General features: G+C 42.1%; 2 protein-coding genes across 7 annotated transcripts; one reads left to right on the plus strand and one right to left on the minus strand.

Moving 5' to 3' along the window:
- Nucleotides 1–1,590: 1,590 nt before the first annotated feature.
- Nucleotides 1,591–13,170, minus strand: LOC128627263 (transcription initiation factor TFIID subunit 4-like). The gene is made up of 3 exons (XM_053664316.1): nt 13,162–13,170; nt 12,098–12,941; nt 1,591–2,835 (listed from the first exon to the last, which is right to left on the minus strand). Exons 1-3 carry the CDS (start codon nt 13,168–13,170, stop codon nt 2,660–2,662), a joined length of 1,029 nt encoding a protein of 342 aa, XP_053520291.1. The 3' UTR covers nt 1,591–2,659.
- On the plus strand, nt 12,101–18,664 carry ZBTB14 (zinc finger and BTB domain containing 14). Of its 6 annotated transcripts, none has more exons than XM_037125859.2 (4): nt 12,304–12,354; nt 13,878–13,907; nt 14,516–14,597; nt 15,930–18,664. In XM_037125859.2, the coding sequence occupies exons 3-4, from the start codon at nt 14,595–14,597 to the stop codon at nt 17,274–17,276; spliced, it is 1,350 nt and encodes a 449-aa protein (XP_036981754.1). In that variant the 5' UTR covers nt 12,304–12,354; nt 13,878–13,907; nt 14,516–14,594; the 3' UTR covers nt 17,277–18,664. The 6 variants fall into 6 exon arrangements, with proteins under 6 accessions (XP_036981753.1, XP_036981754.1, XP_036981757.1 ...); XM_037125860.2 differs by lacking the exon at nt 12,304–12,354 and adding an exon at nt 12,460–12,546; XM_037125858.2 differs by lacking the exons at nt 12,304–12,354; nt 13,878–13,907 and adding an exon at nt 12,101–12,191.
- Nucleotides 18,665–19,363: the final 699 nt, after the last annotated feature.

The raw sequence follows: 19,363 nt of genomic DNA on the forward strand, positions 1-19,363 counted from the left end.
CTTCTAAATCTTGGTTTCTCCATTTCTAAAATATTGACCCTCTCAACCTCACAGCATTTTGCGTATGTAGAGGACAGAAGTGAAATATGTATGTGAATGTTAATTTCATAGCTCTGTACAAAAAAAATCCTGATGGCTACCTTAACTAAAAGCTACTAAAACTAGTATGTTATTCTAAGACTAGCAAGTATGAGAGAAGGAAAGACTTGGGATGCACAAAGGATTGTATAGATAATTAGGATGCTGGTTTAATCTGGCTGTCAGGGTGACTATAATGATCTTGGATACATTTGATTATTGTTCTTTTTACTTGGAAGGAAAATAAATTATTTTATGAGTCTAGATTGCATTTAACACCTCAACAATAAAAATGAGGAATTTCACATAAAGCGTTGATTTACTTGTGACTTGTGCTATAGCAAATCTGACCAAGTCACTAAATTTGATGGCAAAAGAAATATAAGCATCCAACATTGGGTTATTCCAAGTGAAAACAACCATGCTATTTCCAGAAACATTTGAAAAGCAATTTGTGTCGGGAGGAAATAATAGCAAAGGCAAAAATGAACAAATGACAACCCAGTCATCAATGGATGCCCTGTGGAGTCACCGAAGCTAAAAGCGGTATTTCCATCTGTGATTTCAGGGTCATAATTCTTTCCTCTGACTGCATGCAAATTAAGGAAGAGTTGGTTTGATGTGACCATATAGGAATTTATGAGTTAGAATAAATAAATAAAAATGCTAACTAGAAGACTAAATAATTACTTCTATTTGCTGTCTAATCGTCTACTCTTAAAGTTATATCAAAGCCATAAATAATGAAATCTGAATAATAGCAATGTATGCCTAACAACTGGAAGTTCAAAATAAAATCAGCATTCCAGCCCTGACAGATGTGGTTCAGTTGGTTGAACACCATCACACAAAGTGAAAGGTTGCTGGTTGGATTCTTTTATTTTTAAATATATTTTATTGATTATGCCATTACAGTTGTTCTATTCCCCTCCACCCTGAACACCCCTCCCCCACCATCCCCCACTTTAGTTTATGACCACCTGTCTCAAGTTCTTTAGATTCTATATTTCCCATACTATTCTTGCCCTCCCCCTATCTATTTTCTACCTACCCTCTATGCTACTTATTTTCTGTACCTTCTCCCCCCTTCTCCTTCTCCCACTCCCCTGTTGCTAACCCTCCATGTGATCTTCATTTCTATGGTTCCATTCCTGATCTAGCTGTCCTCTTAGTTTGCTTTTGTTTTAGGTGTGGTTCTTAATAACTGTGAGTTTGCTGTCCTTTCACTGTTCATATTTTTTATCTTCTTTTTCTTAGATAAGTCCCTTTAACTTTTCATATCATAAGGGCTTGATGATGATGAACTCCTTGAATTTGACCTTATCTGAGAAGCACTTTATCTGTCCTTCCATTCTAAATGAAAGTGTTGCTGAATAGAGCAATCTTAGATGTAGGTCCTTGCATTTCATGACTTGGGATACTTCTTTCCAGCCCCTTCTTGCCTGTAAGGTCTCTTTTGAGAAATCCACTGACAATCTGATGGGAACTCCCTTGTAGGTGACTGTCCCCTTAGCTCTTGCTGCTTCTAGAATTCTCTCCTTCATTTTAATCTTGGCTAATATAATTATGATGGGCCTTGGTGTGTTCCTTCTTGGGTCCATCTTCTTTGGGACTCTCTGAGCTTCCTGGACTTCCTGGAAGTCTATTTCCTTTGCCAGATTGGGGAAGTTCTCCTTTATTATTTGTTCAAATAAGTGTTCCACTTGTTCCTCTTTGTCTTCTCCTTCTGGAACCCTTATAATTCAGATGTTGGAACATTTAAAGATGTCCTGAAGGTTCCTAAGCCTCTCCTCAATTTTTTGAATTCTTGTTTCTTCATTCTTTTCTGTTTGGTCATTTTTTTCTTTCTTCTGGTCCACTCCCTTGATGTGAGTTCCACTTTCCTTTCCATTACTATTGGTTTTCTGTGCATTTCTTTTCATTTCAATTAGTTTAGCCTTCATATGTTCCTCTAATTTGTGACTAAAATCAACCAGTCTGTGAGCGTCCTGATCACCAGTGTTTTGAACTGTGCATCTGAAAGTTGGCTATTTCTTCGTTGCTTAGAGTTATGGGCTCTGGGGCTTTGAGCTGTCCTTAAGTCATAATGTTTTGCTCTGTTTGCGCCTGTTACATATGAGGAGCAGAGCCTTAGTTGTTCATCAGGGCAGAGCACCCAGGTCGCTGGGTTGTGACGCTGTATGTGGGGGCAGGGTCAGAGAGGGACAATAGCAGTCCCCTCTGCTGCTTCCTGCCACTGGGGCCTGTGCGGTTTGTCTCACTGCTCGCTCCTTCACTGGTTTATCTGCGCATGAATGTGTGACCACAGTCAGCCCTCAGTGGGTCCGCCCATTGTTACTCCACACCTGGGATCCGCCCATGGCTGCCTGTGCACCTGGGTCACGTGCCTGGGTCAGTCCAGTGAATCTTTCCTGCCTGAACCTGCTCTGCTGCTGGCTCTGCTGCTCTTACTGGTCTGGCTGAAGGGTTCGTTGTTGTCAGACTTTCGTATAGTTCAATTTTCTGTGGTTTGGCTGCATTTTTGTTGCTAAAACTTTGTTATGTTTAAACTTCATTGTGTGAGAAGGCACACTGTTTCCACCTAAGCCTCCATCTTGGTGGAAGTGTACCTCTGGATTCTTGTTAGATTCCCAGTCACAGTACATGCGTGGGTTGCAGGTTCTGTCCCCAGTCTTGGTGTGTTCAAGAGGCAACTGATCAATGTTTCTCTCTCACATTGAAGTTTCTCCCCCTCTTTCTCTCTCCTTTCACTTCTCTCTAAAAATAAATAAGCAAAATCTCTTTTAAAAATCAGCATTCCATGTAAAGATTTTTAAGATAAATTATCAAATATATTTCATACCATGGACCTTATGCTATTAAAGAATATCATAATCTCCCCCTTGTCAGCAGATACTAAAATAATTTCATCTTCCAGAGATTACTAAGACATTGTTAGGTATGTCTGGAAAGTTTTGTCTTTGAGGGATAGAGAATTGTTTGGGACTAGAAAATAATTTATCTCCTCATTAATTTCAAACATTTTACAATTTGCTTTCTATCAAATACAGATATACTGAAGTCCTTTCCCTTTGAAAAAATATGAAACAAATTTTGGCAAACATTTTTTAAAATGGAATGTTAAAATCATCTTGCTGTTGGACATGAATTGAGCCTAACAAACCATCGTGACTGATCTTAGCCATTTTACTGTACTTATTACTCTTGAAGGATGATGGCAGTTTCCTTTCTAAAACCTTACCAGGATCTACCTAATATTTAATTATGTACTTAGTCTACTGGGGATGACTTAATCATAGTTACAATCTGCTATATCTATTTTTTTCTAACAACTAATCTCTTTGCTCCAGTATTGTGAGAAAAGTTTTTCTCTACCATCCCAAACTTCCCACCTTCCACCGTGACTAAATTATAATCTCTTGAGAGCAGGACTGTGTCTGTTTTGTTCATGACAACATCCTCCAATCCCACACACATACAGCGGGGGTCTGACCTTTTGGCATCTCTGGGCCACAATAGAGGAAGACTTGTCTTGGGCTACACATTAAATACACAAACAGTAATGAAAACTGATGAGCAAAAAAAGGATTTTAAGTAAATTTACGATTTTGTGTTGGGCCGCATTCATAGCCATCCTGGGCTATATGCAGCCTGCGGGCCATGGTTTGGACACACAATCTGTGCTTGTGGAGTGAGTGACACAGGAGCCTCTTTACAATGCACCGTGAAGGCAAAAGTGGAAGGGATCAGTTAAGGAGAAATTCAGCATCTGTACCAACAGTCCAAAGAGAGCAATACCATTTCAGCTCAGCTTGGAAAAATCTCCTCCATGTTGATTATATACCCATCAGTGTGAGACTTTTATGAATTCTTGAGACAATAACAACAGTCTAAAGTGTTCTATTCATGAGAAAATGAAACTAAGAGGCAAGGAAATCATCATTTGAGTTAGGGCAGTTGGTATAGTGGTTAAGAGACACTGAAGCGAGACAATCTGGGCTCAAATGTTTGGCCTGACATTTGCTAGCTGCCTGACATTGGGGAAATTGCTTAATTTCTATGTGCTCCAGTTTCATCACTGGAGCAACATACCTCAGTTGGGGAAACATACCTCATAGTGAGTAGTGAGGATAAATGACAATTCCTGAATCATGAAAAGTACTGTGTAGGCATTCACTGTTTGCTCCAAAGCCAGCCAGCAGGCCTGGAGTACTAGATGAGCAGAGATTATTGCCATGCTCTACCATTAACTAGCTGCAAGTGCTAGTTTGACCATCTCAAGGTCTCTGTCCTCTCATCTGTACAATGAGGGTATAGGCCACATAAAAGCACTTCTGCATTTCAAATCTGATAACAATTTACCTGTCCCTCCTTTTCTTCCCTTCTCAAATGAAAATGTACAGGCTGTTACAATGATCAAATTGAATGATGAATGTGCAAGGATCACACAAATGCAAAGCAAATGTAATGTTGCTTTTTAGTGTCAACACAGCATATGTTCAGTACTATATACACAATGAAATCATGTTAATAGTAATTTCCAAAACTGGTAAGTCCCAGTTGCTCTGCAAGAGGGGTCATAAAAGAAAACAAGGCAACCGCAAAATCACTGTAATAAAACGGTTTGCCTACTCACCATCAGTTTCCTCTTCTTTCTCCTCTCCTCTCTTTACCCATCTTTCTTTTCAAACTTTTCTTCTGTTCTCACACAAGGAATCATGGATTTCTAGAACTATAAGCGTCCTTCTTATTCTTGATATCCTCATAATCAAATACATTTTATTTGTAATTGTTTGTTCACTTTTCTATTAAAAATATGCTTGGCCTACTGATATATTTACCGCCAATGGGTAAGTTTAGCCAAGGGCTATTTAGTGGCCTGGTCAATTCTGTCATGAATATGGAAATGCTAGAGATGCACACAGAGCACATGGCTTTTGGCAAAAGTATAAAGTTAATCTTCTGAGGTTGATGTATTGGTTATGTGGTCTCCCCTGCCTGCATATCACTGAGTGAAATTATAGAGCAGAATTTATAAAACTGTAATATATATATTTACTTTAACAATAGCAGGCTCTATAAAATATATGGTCATAGCCCTTCAGAACTAGACAGGATCTCAGAGTTTATCCAGTCCGAATGTAATTTTAGAATAAACGATATGACAAGAAGAGCACCTCGTCTCTGTGGTAGTCCTTCCCCAGTCCCACAGCCCCAGTGTAATCAGGAGAAAAACATCAGACACACCCAGACGGGGAAAACATTCTGCAGGACACCCAGCCCGTACTCCTCAAGTTTACCAGTCCTGAAAAACCAAGGGAAGACTGAGAGGCTGGCACAGAACAGAAGAGACTGGGAGACTTGACAGCTAACTGCAATATGCATCCCTGAATTGGATCCCGGAGCAGAAAAAAAACATTAATGGAAAAACTGATGAAATTCAAAAAATTCTGGAGTTTAGCTAATAGTAATGCACAATGTCAGCTTTTTAGTTTGGATAAAGGTGCCACAGAAATGCAAGGTGTTAACAATGGGGAAACTCAGTGGAGGGGTGCACAGGAGCACAGAGTACTATTTTTGCAACTTTTCCATAAATCTAAAATTATTCCAAAATTAACAGTTTATTTTAAAAAATAGTTAGGATCATCTAATGTAAATAGTTACTCTGCTCTAGTGCTAGCTTACAGTATATGGACTCCTCAGAGGTCAAACTAACATATTTAGTCAATATAGATCTCTCTGGAATGGAAAATTTGAAACGTATAGCTCCTTTGAATAAGAAACACAAGTATACTATGTGTTGTACTTTTTTAAAGAATTTATTTCTTACTTGCACATTTCTCCTTGAGTATTCAATGATTCTAAACACTATTTTGCAAACAGTAGAATAGAATTTTACAAATAATGTTTTTTAAATCTTCACCTGAGGGAATTTTTTATTGCTTTTAGAAAGAGGAAAGTAAATATACAGAGAGAGAGAGAGAGAGAGAGAGAGAGAGAGAGAAGGGGAGGGGAGCTAGAGAAACACTGATGTGAGAGAGAAATACCAATTGGTTGCCTCCCATACCTGGGAGAAATAACGATTGGTTGCAGGCCCCAACCTGGAACCTAGGTATGCACCTTGACCAGGAATTGAGCTCACAACCTTTCAGTTTACAGGTCAAGGCTCCAACCAACTAAACCACACCAGTCATGGCTAAAAGTAACTTTTTCAAATTAACTATATTATGGGCACACCTTGGAGATATTGCAGGTTCAATTTCAGGCCACCACAATAAAGTGAGTATAGCAATAAAACTAGTCAGAGGCTGGAGGGTCTTGCCTGCAATTTGTAAAAAAAACGCAACATCTGTGAAGTACAATTAGGCAAAGCACAATAAAACAAGATATGCCTATATAGAATTTTCCAAAGAGATCTGCTTAGAAATATAAATAGGTTTACTCTGATACCGAGACATATAATGAGAAGCCGATAACATAATTCGTCTGATTATTCTTTTTCCAATTACTTAAGTGGTTTAAATATTAGCTCTGAAAAGATTTATGTGTCATTACGAATTTCTTAGAACTCAAGTTGCTTCTTTTTTAACTGGATAAGACCATAAATTCTGTTAATAACAACAGATAACAGAAGTATGGAAAAATTTATTAGCTTGTTCCCTAATCATAGTCATGTAATACTTAGGGTCATCTGTTACTGTTATTATCCTACAGCTTAAATAAATTAATTGGCTTAAATTTATGCTTAACTTATTCATCCCAAAGGAAAACTGAAACTTAGAACCCGCTTGCTGGTTTGTTACACAGACAAATATGTTTGATTCCCAAACTAATTATGAGGAAAGAATAAGTATTGTAATTACTCACTTTGCCCTCATCTAGTCTCATTTTTAAAGCATGGACGAAGATAAGGAGTGGCTAATTTTGAGACAGAACTTTGGGCTGACCATGGAAAGATGAAGGATTTCTATAAAGATATCATCTTGGATGAAATAAAGAATTCTGCTGAGCCCTGAGTGGTGTAGCTCAGTGGATTAAGTGTGGGCTGCAAGCCAAAAGGTCACTGCTTTGATTCCCAGTCAGGGCACATGCCTAGCCAGGTCCCCAGTGGGGGCTGTGTGAGAGGCAACCACACATTGATGTTTCTCTTCCTCTCTTACTCCCTCCCTTCCTTTCTCTCTAAAATTAAATAAATAAAATCTTTAAAAAAAGAATCTTGAGGGAAAAATAATTCTGCTGAGATATTTTTATTCATTTAATGTTGATCCCATTTTTCAGAATGAATGTCACCTTCTTAGGCCAGCATTTAAGCATTTGAGTCTGAATAAGGAAGTCAGCAGCTGATTATGTATCAGAAATTGTGTTGGTATCTTAAACGCATTTTATGTATATCTCTCAGCACCTCAGCTGTCCCTGAAAGGTCCCCTCGCCTTCTTGTTATGAGGCAATGGTTTTCAACAATGGCTGTACCTTACAGTCACTTGGGGAGCTATGGTAACTGCTCATAACTTGGGCCACATGTCTGAGCAATTAATCAGAACCTCTGAGGGTGGAACTCCAGGGCCAGCATCTTTAAGTTTCCCAGGTGATTACTATGCACAGTCAAGGCTGACAAGGACTGCTCCAGGGATCTACTGAAATCCTGGTCCTCAAGGGAGAACATTGCTCCCCGTAACCCTGACAAGTGTGACTGCTGGTACTCCTTCCCAGAACAGAGCAAGTGTCCCTCCTTCCTTTTGAAGCCTTTCCTCTCCTTACTCCATAAGAGCCTGTAGTTGTGACTCGCAGGCCATTCAACCACACAGTTCATGTTTTACCCCTCACCACCTCACCATCACTGTTATTCCCTCTTTGAAGAGTTTAGTTCCAGAAGTCTCTTAAACCATGCTAGAATTTGTCTAGAAATAAAGTCACTGTTAGAGTACATTGGGCATTTCATATTCAACAAACATAAACATAGTATCTCTGTAGATAACCAAACCTGGAAACCATTAAGCTGTCATCTGCCCCACCTAGATTGATGCAGAGGGGCAGTGGGGATGTGTCTGCTCCGAAATCCTCTCCACTTCTCTCGTTGCTGTTTCTTCAACACAAAAGGACGCTTCCACTGCAGGACCCTTGTGCTTGCTGTTCTTTTCTTCCTCGCGGGTTTCTGATCACGATTCTCACCTGGGTGGCCCCCTCACGTCCTTCAGGTCTTCGCCTAAATGCTATTTTCTCAGTGTGTCTTTCCTGATGGCTTTATTTCATATTGTTCACACATATTTCCAGCCTTGCTGTGTCCCTCCCCTGCTGAATTTTTCCCCATAGCACTGATAGCTTGTTGACAAAATATATATTTATATTACTTATTTGCTTCTTGTCTGCCTCCCAGGAGGGTATATTTGTATGTTTTGTTCACTGCTGTATCCACAGTGCTTATATGCCTGGCACAAAATGAATACTCAATGCATAACTATGCATTGAGTTAATTAACCCTTTTAGGTTGGTACTATTTTTATTCTGATTATATAGATTTTTTTAATGTGCCCTTATAACTCCCTGTGGTATCAATTTCTAGGATGTCACTTATCTGCCAGCCAATGTTTATTTATGGCCTAGAGGGTGTTGCACAGTGCTGGGTTATGGCAGGTGACCATGAAGCAGGATAGTAAGACACTAGGAAAATTCCTGAGCAAGTGGAAAGATGACCATGGAAAGATGAAGGATTTCTATAAAGATATCATCTTGGATGAAATAAAGAATTCTGCTGAGCCCTGAGTGGTGTAGCTCAGTGGATTAAGTGTGGGCTGCAAGTCAAAAGGTCAATGGGGAAGCCAATGGGGAAACTGAGACAAGAAAATTCAACAAGGCCAAACAGTTTGAGCAATTTACAGGCAGCTGGTGAATTGCAAAAACTTATCTCCCCTAACCAAGGAAACAAGACTGAATGGTTTACACCTCTCCTACCTGACCAAAACACACATAACTAAAATCTCACTGGACTTGGAAATAGAACAGAGACCCAATTAATGCTATTTGTACCAACTATACCCAAGGACAGATGAACTCAGAGGAACAAATAACAAAAACCCCATTAAAAGCCAGACTCAAGATAAAAGTAAAGCAGTATACAGACCAAAGAATATTCCCCAAGCCCCCTTATGTGCTTATTTCCTAGGTGACATATCAGCACACTAAAAATGCCCCTGGAAAGCTAGCGAATATTCTGCTGAAACTACGCCCCCTCCAAGATTCTCACCCAAAGAAAAAAGATGACAAGCCCTCAGAGCAAAGATGCAGCCCGGGCTCATTCTAGAGCATGCCCCTGCCCCTTCTCAGGCATGAACATTTTATTTCCTCCTAAACTCTAAGGGCCTCAAGGAGACTTGCAACCAGCGGTGCAGTGGCAGTTCCACCTGACCTTACTCCCTGATCCTGTCTCCAGGGCCCCTTTTTCTCTGACTACAGGTGAGCTAACAGCAGCCGCTCCTTGGTTCACTTCTTTCCTATAACTTTTCTAGGGATCCAAAACAGCCCTGTCTCGGCTCTCTCCTGTTCCTTCTTCCACCCTATTTTTTTCTTTTATTTCACTGTCCCCGGCCTTAATAAATGTATTCTCAAAATCACCTGGACTTGTATTGTGAAACCTTTCCTACACAAAGTCAGGACCCCACATACTACAGGCCGGCCTGAGGCCGACCTGCTCCAACCAGCGCCTATTTGGTAACAACCAAGCCCTTTCTTTGTTGTTTCCCACTCCTCCCTCCTCCTTCCCTGGGAGCGCACCTTTAACTTAGACTTATTCTTATGGTTCCAATGAAGCAAGAGACAGCCAGGAAAAGCTTAGGTGACATGAGCATAAAACATATGAGAAGAGGGTTAATAAATGTAAACCCGAGATATCAGGAATCTGTCACTTGAGATATGCATTCTAGTGCTTGAGAATTCTGAACTGTTTTAATTTCATCAGATTAGTCAAATAGTGGAAAGACTTTACCTAGGTTTATGCAATAAGGCTGTCTTTACATAATAGGCAGATAAAAAATATCTTCAGAAAGTACATAAACCTATGCAATTATATGGTATAGAAGAAGGGGAAGCAGCAGCAGACAATGAACCATGACTAAGTGCTAGTCATGTCCATGCACTGCTAAATGCAGTGACAGTTTTATTGCTTTATAACATAAGCCTATGATTTAGTACTATTATTATTCCCACTATATGAATGCAAAACATAGCCAGGATTGAAATAAACAGGTCCAGCCATGGTCAGAAGGAACATGACCACAAAGATATCAACTATAAGTATAAATTTTATCCATTGTAGTCCTATACCACTTAAATCCACCATCTATGCAGATTGGGCACCACCTAGATAATATTTGAACTAACCACTGAAATGAGCATTATTTCATTTAATTCTCACATCTGGCTTTTGGGTGCTTTTCTTATCTTCATTTCAGAGAATAAGAAGCTAAGGTATAGAGAAGTTAAACAATGCACCCAATATTTGAAGTGAATATGTCTGACTCTAGATCTGCTCTATTCTTTCCTGCTTTGTTCAATACACCTATTAATCGCCATGCTTTTGTGAACATCAAAAATGATGTGTTCAAAAGCACCTTGTGAAACACTGACACTTAATGTCAGTTAATAATCCAAAATCAGCTGAGGCCAGATAAAATTTCTTTAGAACTTAACACAGCCAATCATAAAAGCATTTTTAAATGTTTACATTGTTTTGGTTGTAAGCATTACTATCTCATGTAATTTTCACACAAGCCCAAGAGGAAGGTCCTGTTTTAATTTCTAGATGTTAAACTACGCATGTTTTTCTGAGACGCTGTTAAGAGTGAGATGCAGTAGCATAAGCGACTCTGAAGTGATGAGGTAGTGCTGCTGTCCAACTTGGTTTATTTAGGTGAGCAAAAAACGCTGAAGGTGGAGGGATTTCTCAGGTCTCCACAGCGGGCACGGGCCCAGCCACATCGTTAGAGGGATTGAGACATGGTTTCAACAGCAATGAAGCCATTACTTCTGTTGAACAGGGATGTAAGAACTGTGCTACATTATTGGAGCCCTCGAGGGAGCTGCAAATAAAAGCCAGTCCAGGTTCACGACTGCTAGAGATGCACTAGGGCCTCCAGCTTCCCGAAGCTTTTCCTTGAATATCTGGGTAATTGCTGGAAGGCGGTCGCGGGCTTGGCTGGATCCAGATCTTTAGGGGTCATCCCTTTCCCATGGGTCACTGGGATCGACCCTTACTCTCGAAATGAAAGATGTCACTTTTTTCATTTGTTCGGCAAACGTTTATAGAGCGCCTACCATTACCCCGGTATACATTATGCGGCAACGACACCACCCAAGACCCAGTGCTCCGTCAGTCGGAGTGCACGGAGGGCTAGGGTATCCGAGACGTTCAACCCGTAGCCGAAGGCGAAGCCCAGAGCCGCAGCACCCTATAGCGCGCGCCCCAGAGCTGAACAGCTCTAAGCACGTGCACACGCACGGGAACGCCGGGATCCCGCGTCCCCTGAGTTGTGCAGGCGCCAGGCGCGGGCGGGAGCTCAGGAGTCGGAAGCTAAAGGAGGGGCGGGTGCCCGAGAACGGCGCTCGTGCACGCTGTCCTCAGCTCCCGAAACTCCGCCCCGCCCTCCCCTTCTCCCGCGCGCGGGCTCCGCGCGCCCCAAGCTGCGCGCGTGCGCGCGCGTGCGCAGGCCAGGGCCCTCATGGGGGCGGCTCCGTAGACTAACGAAAGCATCAGAAAGGCCCGGATTAACCCTTTCTCTGCTCGCCAATTTAGTGGCCCAGTCCGGTTCCGTGCCTGCGCAAGCCGGCGGCGCGCCTTCCTCCCAGCCCGCACCGCGCATGCACGGGAAGGGGGGGTTGCCGGTGGGGGTTTTCAAGGCCGGGTAGACATTCTGTGCTCGTGCAGGAGGAGGGCTGCTACCATCAGGGACGTGCACGATTCCCCCCCCACCCCGCCCCCTCCCCAAACTAAAAAAAAAAAAAAATCCAAAAAAACACTGCCACCCACCGTGCCCCCGTGCCCCGCGTCCATCCCGTCCCCGGCCTGCTGCAGCGAGCGCGGGGAGCCCACGGCGAGTGTCTGTGGCTGTGCCACGCTGCAGGTAAGCGCGGGCCGGGGGTGCGGAAGGGGCCCGGGCAATCAACGAGGCGGGCACGGGGGCAGCCTGCGGCTGGCGCGGCAGGGCGGCCCGGAAGAAGCGCGTTCTCGCCACGCTCTGGGGCACCAGCCAGCTCCAGGATGTGCAGGCGGCCGGCAGCGGCGCGGTGCGAGCGGGAACGGGCGTGGGCCGGGGCTGGGCCGGGCGTGGGGAACGGGAGTTCAGGGTGCTGCGCAGGCCGGTGAGCGGGCTGGAACAGAAGCCGGGCGGCGGCCGCCGTGGCTCTGGGCGCGTGCTCGCTGAGCCTTGGTGGCAGAGTTCATGGCCGTTCTCGCTCGCATCTCCGCAGTGCTCCGTGGTGAGGGTTGGGACGGCCGGGAGCCGGGCGCCGATTGTGGCCCTCCGGGCGCCGCCCCTCAGAGCCGGGGGCCCCACCGCACCGCCCCTAGCTGCCTGTGGAGGAGGGGGCCGGGACCCCCACGCTCGCACTCCCGGGTGCGCCCGCCGAGCTCGGGAAGCCGGCCGCGCGCCGCCCCCGCCCCCGGCCGCGGGAGGGCGGGGGAGGGCCCGGCGCGAGCCGGCCAGGGAGTGCGCGGGGCGCGAGCTCCGGGCTCGCGGGCGGTACGGGGCGCGGCGCGGCGCGGGGCTGCGGAGACGGGCCACACGCCCGCTCCCGCTCGTTGCTGCTGCCGGGACCGCTTTGGGCTGTTCCTTTTGCGCTAAGAGCGGAGGCCAGAAGCTTGCGCGGGAAGCCTGATTATGAAAGGGAAAGTCACTCTTTCACCTTCCGGCTCCGAGGCCGAGCTTTTGTTTGGGAAGAAATGCAAACGGCCCTATCCACTCCCCCACTTTCTGAGCAGAAAGAAATGAGAGGGTGGCTTGGAGAAACTCTGAAGGCGGGATGGCTCTTGCGCTTCGTTCTCTTTCTTTATTCCTACCCTGAAGTTGCGAGTTTTGTACAGGGAAGTCTTGCCGCCGCCATTGTCGCGGCTGTTCTGGGGGGGGATGTGGCTGGCTGTCTATGCAAGTTTGGCTGTGCTGGAGCCCCCACTCCGTGTTAAGGCGACTCGGTTCGCCAGCGATTTGGAGAGCCATAATGAAGGGTCACCTTTGTTATGGAGGTGTAGTTGAAGCTACAGTGTTCTCACCACCTACACACATACGGGCAATGGGTATCCTCCAGTTTGACGCACCTGAACTTAGCAATTGGAACATCTTAGGAGAAAAATTGGCCCTCAGAGACCTTGAGAGTGGAGGCCAAATAACACCCTGGCCAAAAAAGGGGGGGGGGGATCAACACACTAATGAATACGGCCATTCCTCTCTTCAGTCCATGCCCTTTTATCCCACAAGCCTTGAAATACAGTAGGAAGTAACCCGGTAGAAGTTTGGCCTGGTTGTTTTCTTTGGGGTGACCACAGACCGTGTCCCATTTAAGAAACAAACTCCAAAGCATCCGTGGAACTAATTTTGCCCAGTTCTCACACTTTGCAGATAAGAAAATTCCCCGCTGCTTTAAGCCAGCTGATTGCTGTGTTTGCTTTTCTGCAGAGGGAACTTTTTGGTAGTTTTCAGGATTTTGATCTCTTGATTCGAGTTTTCCACTGCAGTTTTTTCGTAAGGCTGTTGCAGCCCAGTCCCTTATCTGTGTGGTCACGGTTCAGTAGAAGAAACTTTTATATTTTTCAGGTTATTGGTCTGCAGAATGGAGTCCCTATGGTAAGAGTTAAAATTTAAAAAAAAACCTTTGAGCTTGTCTGTAAGGATACAGGTGAAAACACCTACAGTTCTCAAATGCAGGCTAAATGATATGTGCTACATCGTACAGAAGTGTAGGAAGACAAAAGCAGCTACTGTATCCTCCAGTATGAACTGTTGCATATGTGAAGTTTTATAACTCTCTCTGTATTTATAAAAATAGATATACCCTCAATATGAGCCCAGAAAAAAATTAGGGCTACATACCTAGAGGAAATGGTGGGGGCAGGGGGCACTTTCTGGCTATTTCTGATATCTGTGTAGCTATCAACATCTATACATGGGCTTTGTGAGGAGAAATTCTTTAGTGGCTCTCCAGAGCATCCTCTGATTCCTTGTACACAATCTTTCCACACCCTAAGTGCTGTAGCGCTTACCTGTTCTCCTTCAAGTCTGCTCAGAGCTGGACCTGATGCTGCCAGCCACCTTCTTCTCTGTCCCCATCCTGAAAATGGGTACATGTGCAAATGGCAGGACAAGAAAGGAGAGTTTATTTTTTTTTAAAAATCTTGTTTTGAATTTGGGATAGAAGATCCTGCCTTACTCTCATGTGTCCTTTTCTTTTGTAGGACGGGCGTGCCCCTGATCAGTTATTCTGATCTGAAGAATTTGGTGTTTCAAGCATTAAGACAATAGCCTGAGTTGTTCATGGTAACTATAACTTTGGATGTTAAATCTTGAAATTATGATTCAGTATTTGCTTTTAAAAATACACACACACATACACACACACACACACACACATATCAATTGTGTTAGCACTTACATTTCTCTGGGGGAAAATGTCTGTTTTCCTCATTTATATTGTATTGAATGAAAGGCAATATTTTTGAAAAGAAAACACAATACATTATTTTTAAAAAATCAATTTTCATGCCCTGGCTGGGTAGCTCAGTTGATTAGAGCATTGTCCTGATACGCTAAGTTGCAGGTTCAATGCCCAGTTAGGATACATATAAGAGTCAACCCACAAATGCATAAATAAGTGGAACAAAAAAATTGATGTTTCTCTCTCTTTCTCTCCTTTTCTTTCTAAGATAAGTAAATAAATAATACTTTTTAAAATATCATTTTCTTTAATGTTGTGACTGATGTCTTTTGTGCCAGTTCTAAATTTCTTTTGCTTGTAAAATACTTGCAGCTCATGTCAAGTACACCTAATCTTGAAGACATTTTTGTCTGGATGGCAGATAGGTTGGCATCCAGAGGGAATGAAACTGCTTATGGCCTGTCTTCCCAGATGTCATTTGATTCTTTGAGGGTCATATTAAACCTTAGCCCTCATTTACTGGCCCCCAAACCAGTGTGGAAAAGCCAGAAGTCAACACCAAATGGAATATTTTGGCAGTGATATCCCTTTCTATCTCTGCAACACTGATTTGTCAGTTCTGTCTAGGAAGCAGAACACTGAATGCTGTTAGTTGTTTTACTGGGTCTTTTCTGTATGAAAATAGAGTAGGCACAACAGACAGGACTAGTGGATCTTTGCCTCAGAACTATTTTTTTAAACCTTGAAACTGAATTGTCATTATTACTTTTACTTGTCAGGAATCACAGGTTTTGGAGCTAGATTGCCTGAAATTGAGCCCCAGTTCTCCACTAAATAACTAGAGTATTGGCAGGTTCCCAACCTCGTCTATGAAGTGGAGATAATGATACCTATTGGCATGGGTTTATTTGATCATTACATTTGTGGAGACATGCAAAGCACATAGAACAACACCTGGTATGTATTATGTGCTTAGTAAAAGTTAGCTATAATTATAACTAGGCAAATACTTTGTAAACTGAAGATAAATAGAAGTAACTGTGGAAATCCCTAAGATGGGATGTTTTTTCTACTCATGTACTTAAACCACTCATAATGACTTTTTGAAATTGTTCAGTACCAAAAATTGATCAGAGAATGAAAATCTATCTGTTTTCTGTATGAAAAAGTGTTATTCATAATTATCAAACTTTCTTTTTAAAAATTTTTTGTAGGAGTTTTTCATCAGTATGTCTGAAACCATTAAATATAATGACGATGATCATAAAACTCTATTTCTGAAAACACTAAATGAACAACGCCTGGAAGGAGAGTTTTGTGATATTGCTATTGTCGTTGAAGACGTGAAATTCAGAGCACACAGATGTGTTCTTGCCGCCTGTAGCACCTACTTTAAAAAGCTTTTTAAGAAGCTAGAGGTTGATAGCTCTTCCGTCATAGAAATAGATTTTCTACGTTCTGATATCTTTGAAGAAGTCCTGAACTACATGTACACAGCAAAGATTTCTGTGAAAAAAGAAGATGTTAACTTAATGATGTCATCAGGTCAGATTCTTGGTATCCGATTTTTGGATAAACTCTGTTCTCAGAAGCGTGATGTGTCTAGTCCTGATGAAAATAATGGCCAGTCCAAAACTAAGTATTGCCTCAAAATAAATCGCCCCATTGGAGATGCTGCTGATACTCAGGATGATGATGTGGAAGAAATTGGAGATCAAGATGACAGTCCATCTGATGACACTGTAGAAGGCACCCCACCGAGTCAGGAGGATGGCAAGTCACCTACAACTACACTCAGGGTTCAGGAAGCGATCTTGAAAGAGCTGGGGAGTGAGGAAGTTCGAAAAGTAAATTGCTACGGCCAGGAAGTAGAATCTATGGAGACCCCAGAATCGAAAGATTTGGGGTCCCAGACTCCTCAAGCCTTAACGTTTAATGATGGAATGAGTGAAGTGAAGGATGAGCAGACCCCAGGCTGGACAACTGCTGCCAGTGACATGAAGTTTGAGTATTTACTTTACGGCCATCATCGGGAGCAGATTGCCTGTCAGGCATGTGGTAAGACCTTTTCTGACGAAGGCAGGTTGAGGAAACATGAAAAACTCCACACAGCGGACAGGCCATTTGTTTGTGAGATGTGTACAAAAGGTTTTACCACTCAGGCCCACCTAAAAGAACACCTAAAAATCCACACAGGATATAAGCCCTACAGCTGTGAGGTGTGTGGAAAATCGTTTATTCGTGCCCCAGACCTAAAGAAGCACGAGAGGGTTCACAGTAATGAAAGACCGTTTGCGTGTCACATGTGTGACAAAGCCTTTAAACACAAGTCCCACCTCAAAGATCATGAACGAAGACACAGAGGGGAAAAACCTTTTGTGTGTGGCTCATGCACCAAAGCGTTCGCCAAGGCATCTGATCTGAAAAGGCACGAGAACAATATGCACAGTGAAAGGAAGCAGGTTACCCCCAGTGCCATTCAGAGTGAGACAGAACAGTTGCAGGCGGCAGCGATGGCCGCCGAAGCGGAGCAGCAGTTGGAAACAATAGCCTGTAGCTAGAGGTGGTGGGACATGAACGCTTTGCCTGACCCATGGAGACTGAGGTTGCACTGTTCATAATAACTGAACGTCGGTCACTGTATTTTTTTTTAAACTTACGGAGCATTGTACTCACTGGACTTAAGGCAGTGCCTGGTTAGGTGTTTTTAAAACTTTTCAAGGAAATAATGTTCATTGGTTCTGACCAAACAGTTTCACTGTCCTGTCTGGTGTCTAGTATTAATGTTGCCAGTAAGTCCTGCCCCTTCTCTTTTTTTATGGTTTTAGTTTGAGGATTCCTGTGTCCAGTTCAGAAGTGAGAGACTTCTATTCCATTTTTAATTCCTCTCTACACTGCTGCACTGGTGAACACACTGCACAGAGTGATAATTGAGTAAATTGATTTCCCAATCCCAATTATATGTTACTTAGGGTCAAAACAGCATTTTAAATAATTTAATAAAAGTACTTAATGTAGACACAAAATACTGGTTATTGACCAAGAACACTGCGCAAATATGAAAACAAGTCCTGGAAATGTGGAATGCTCTTCAATTTATAGTTGATTTGTTAATTTTCTATCACTGTTTTTTATAGTTTTTGTTGACAAATAGTGGTTGCTTTGCTGAAGTGTCTCTTCATCCATTTTGATTGATTGCCCATACTTACCCCCAGAATGTGGTAACAAGACCAGAAGGCTAAGCAGATCCACAGAGACATTGGTGATCTGGGGGCTGAGTTCCTTCATTCCTCTTATTTGGGGCATTGCCACTCTGAAATGGTGGGGTTTGTGGAGAGGAGCAGAGGTACAAGGTTTAGAAAAGGGTAAATAGGAACCTGGCTCTCAGAGACAAGGTTTTCACATTTGCAATAATTCCAAGACTTCCTAGATCAAAATAATTCTTAATTGATTTTGAAATTAGGACAAAAGCAGGTATGCCTCTTCAGATACATTCGTGTAACTTAACAATGTTATCAAGCTTTTGTGCTCTCTGTAGCATATGATTTATCCGTAAAGGAGATGCAATATCATTACTTAAATTAATACATTTGAAATCTTTTAAGTGTGTAAATAGTATAGAAGTGTTGGTCTTAGGTATTTCAAGGAAAAGTAGACAGCTGCACATTTTTTTGCACATTGGATTAAAATAACTTCCATCAGCAAGAAGCATCAGTCTGTTGTTAACCAATATTAAAGATTGTCAGACCAAATGTTTATGTTTTTGAAGTATATTTCATCACTGGTTACAGTTTTAAGTAGAGTTGATTGCCTTTTCATAGCTGTAACAGAATTATAAATGATGTTCCAATTATGGTGTATGAAAAAATTTTTAAACCATTTCTTTTGGAATATATTAAAATATCAACAATAGTTTGAATTATGTTCTATAATAAAGCACTAGTCAATTATTTTGGAATGTCCAATTTTAGAAAAATGTTGACTTTTAAAATTTATTTTGGTTGATAGTTTTTTTTAAAGATACATTAAAATAATTTCATTTCACAGTTTGTTGCATTAACACCTGTAATTACTATTTGGGAGAATTTTTACTTTTTAAGTCAGTATATGGGTTATGCCAAGCTTGTTGGATGAAGATCCTACTTTTTAAGAAAGTTATTCATTGGTAAAATGTTCAGTTTAAAATTAATTCCTTTTCTCAAAAGTTGTTTTTCCATTCTAAAAGTAGTCCGGTCACTGTTTGTATGCTATTCGTAGAAGGGGAAGTGCTTGATATTCCTAGGCTGTTTTAACCAAAGCAGAAGAAAAATAATTGAACATCTTGTTGATAGCTACTTTAATGAACCATTTTGCGGTCTTCATTTTAGTATGTATGAGAAAATATAATTCTGTCATTCCTGTTTTCATTTCTTTATAACAACCTTTCACACATCCAGGTTTCTACCAAAGTGCGTTTTCTATACCATCTTTATGGTTTTTCAGAGTTTCATGTTAATGTGGTATTAACCCTTATTGAAACCACATGATCACAGTGGTATCCTCAGAAAGAAAGCTTAAATTTTAGTTCTTTTTTTGTGTGTTATGTAAATATTATTTGTCCTATTTTTGCATGAGAGATACATTTGTGTTATAATTTCTACCACTGGCA

Source organism: Artibeus jamaicensis, unplaced genomic scaffold (genome assembly GCF_021234435.1).
Source record: "Artibeus jamaicensis isolate MK-2021 breed Jamaican fruit bat unplaced genomic scaffold, CSHL_Jam_final contig_354, whole genome shotgun sequence".
In the NCBI taxonomy this organism is placed as follows: Eukaryota; Metazoa; Chordata; class Mammalia; order Chiroptera; family Phyllostomidae; genus Artibeus; species Artibeus jamaicensis.

What these genes read in the sequence shown, in the direction of transcription:
- LOC128627263 (XM_053664316.1), bottom strand. An exon ending in ACGCGGGGCACGGGGGCACG is followed by an intron (nt 2,836 to 12,097) that starts GTGGGTGGCAGT and finishes ATTTATTTTTAG; the next exon opens with AGAGAAGTGAAAGGAGAGAG.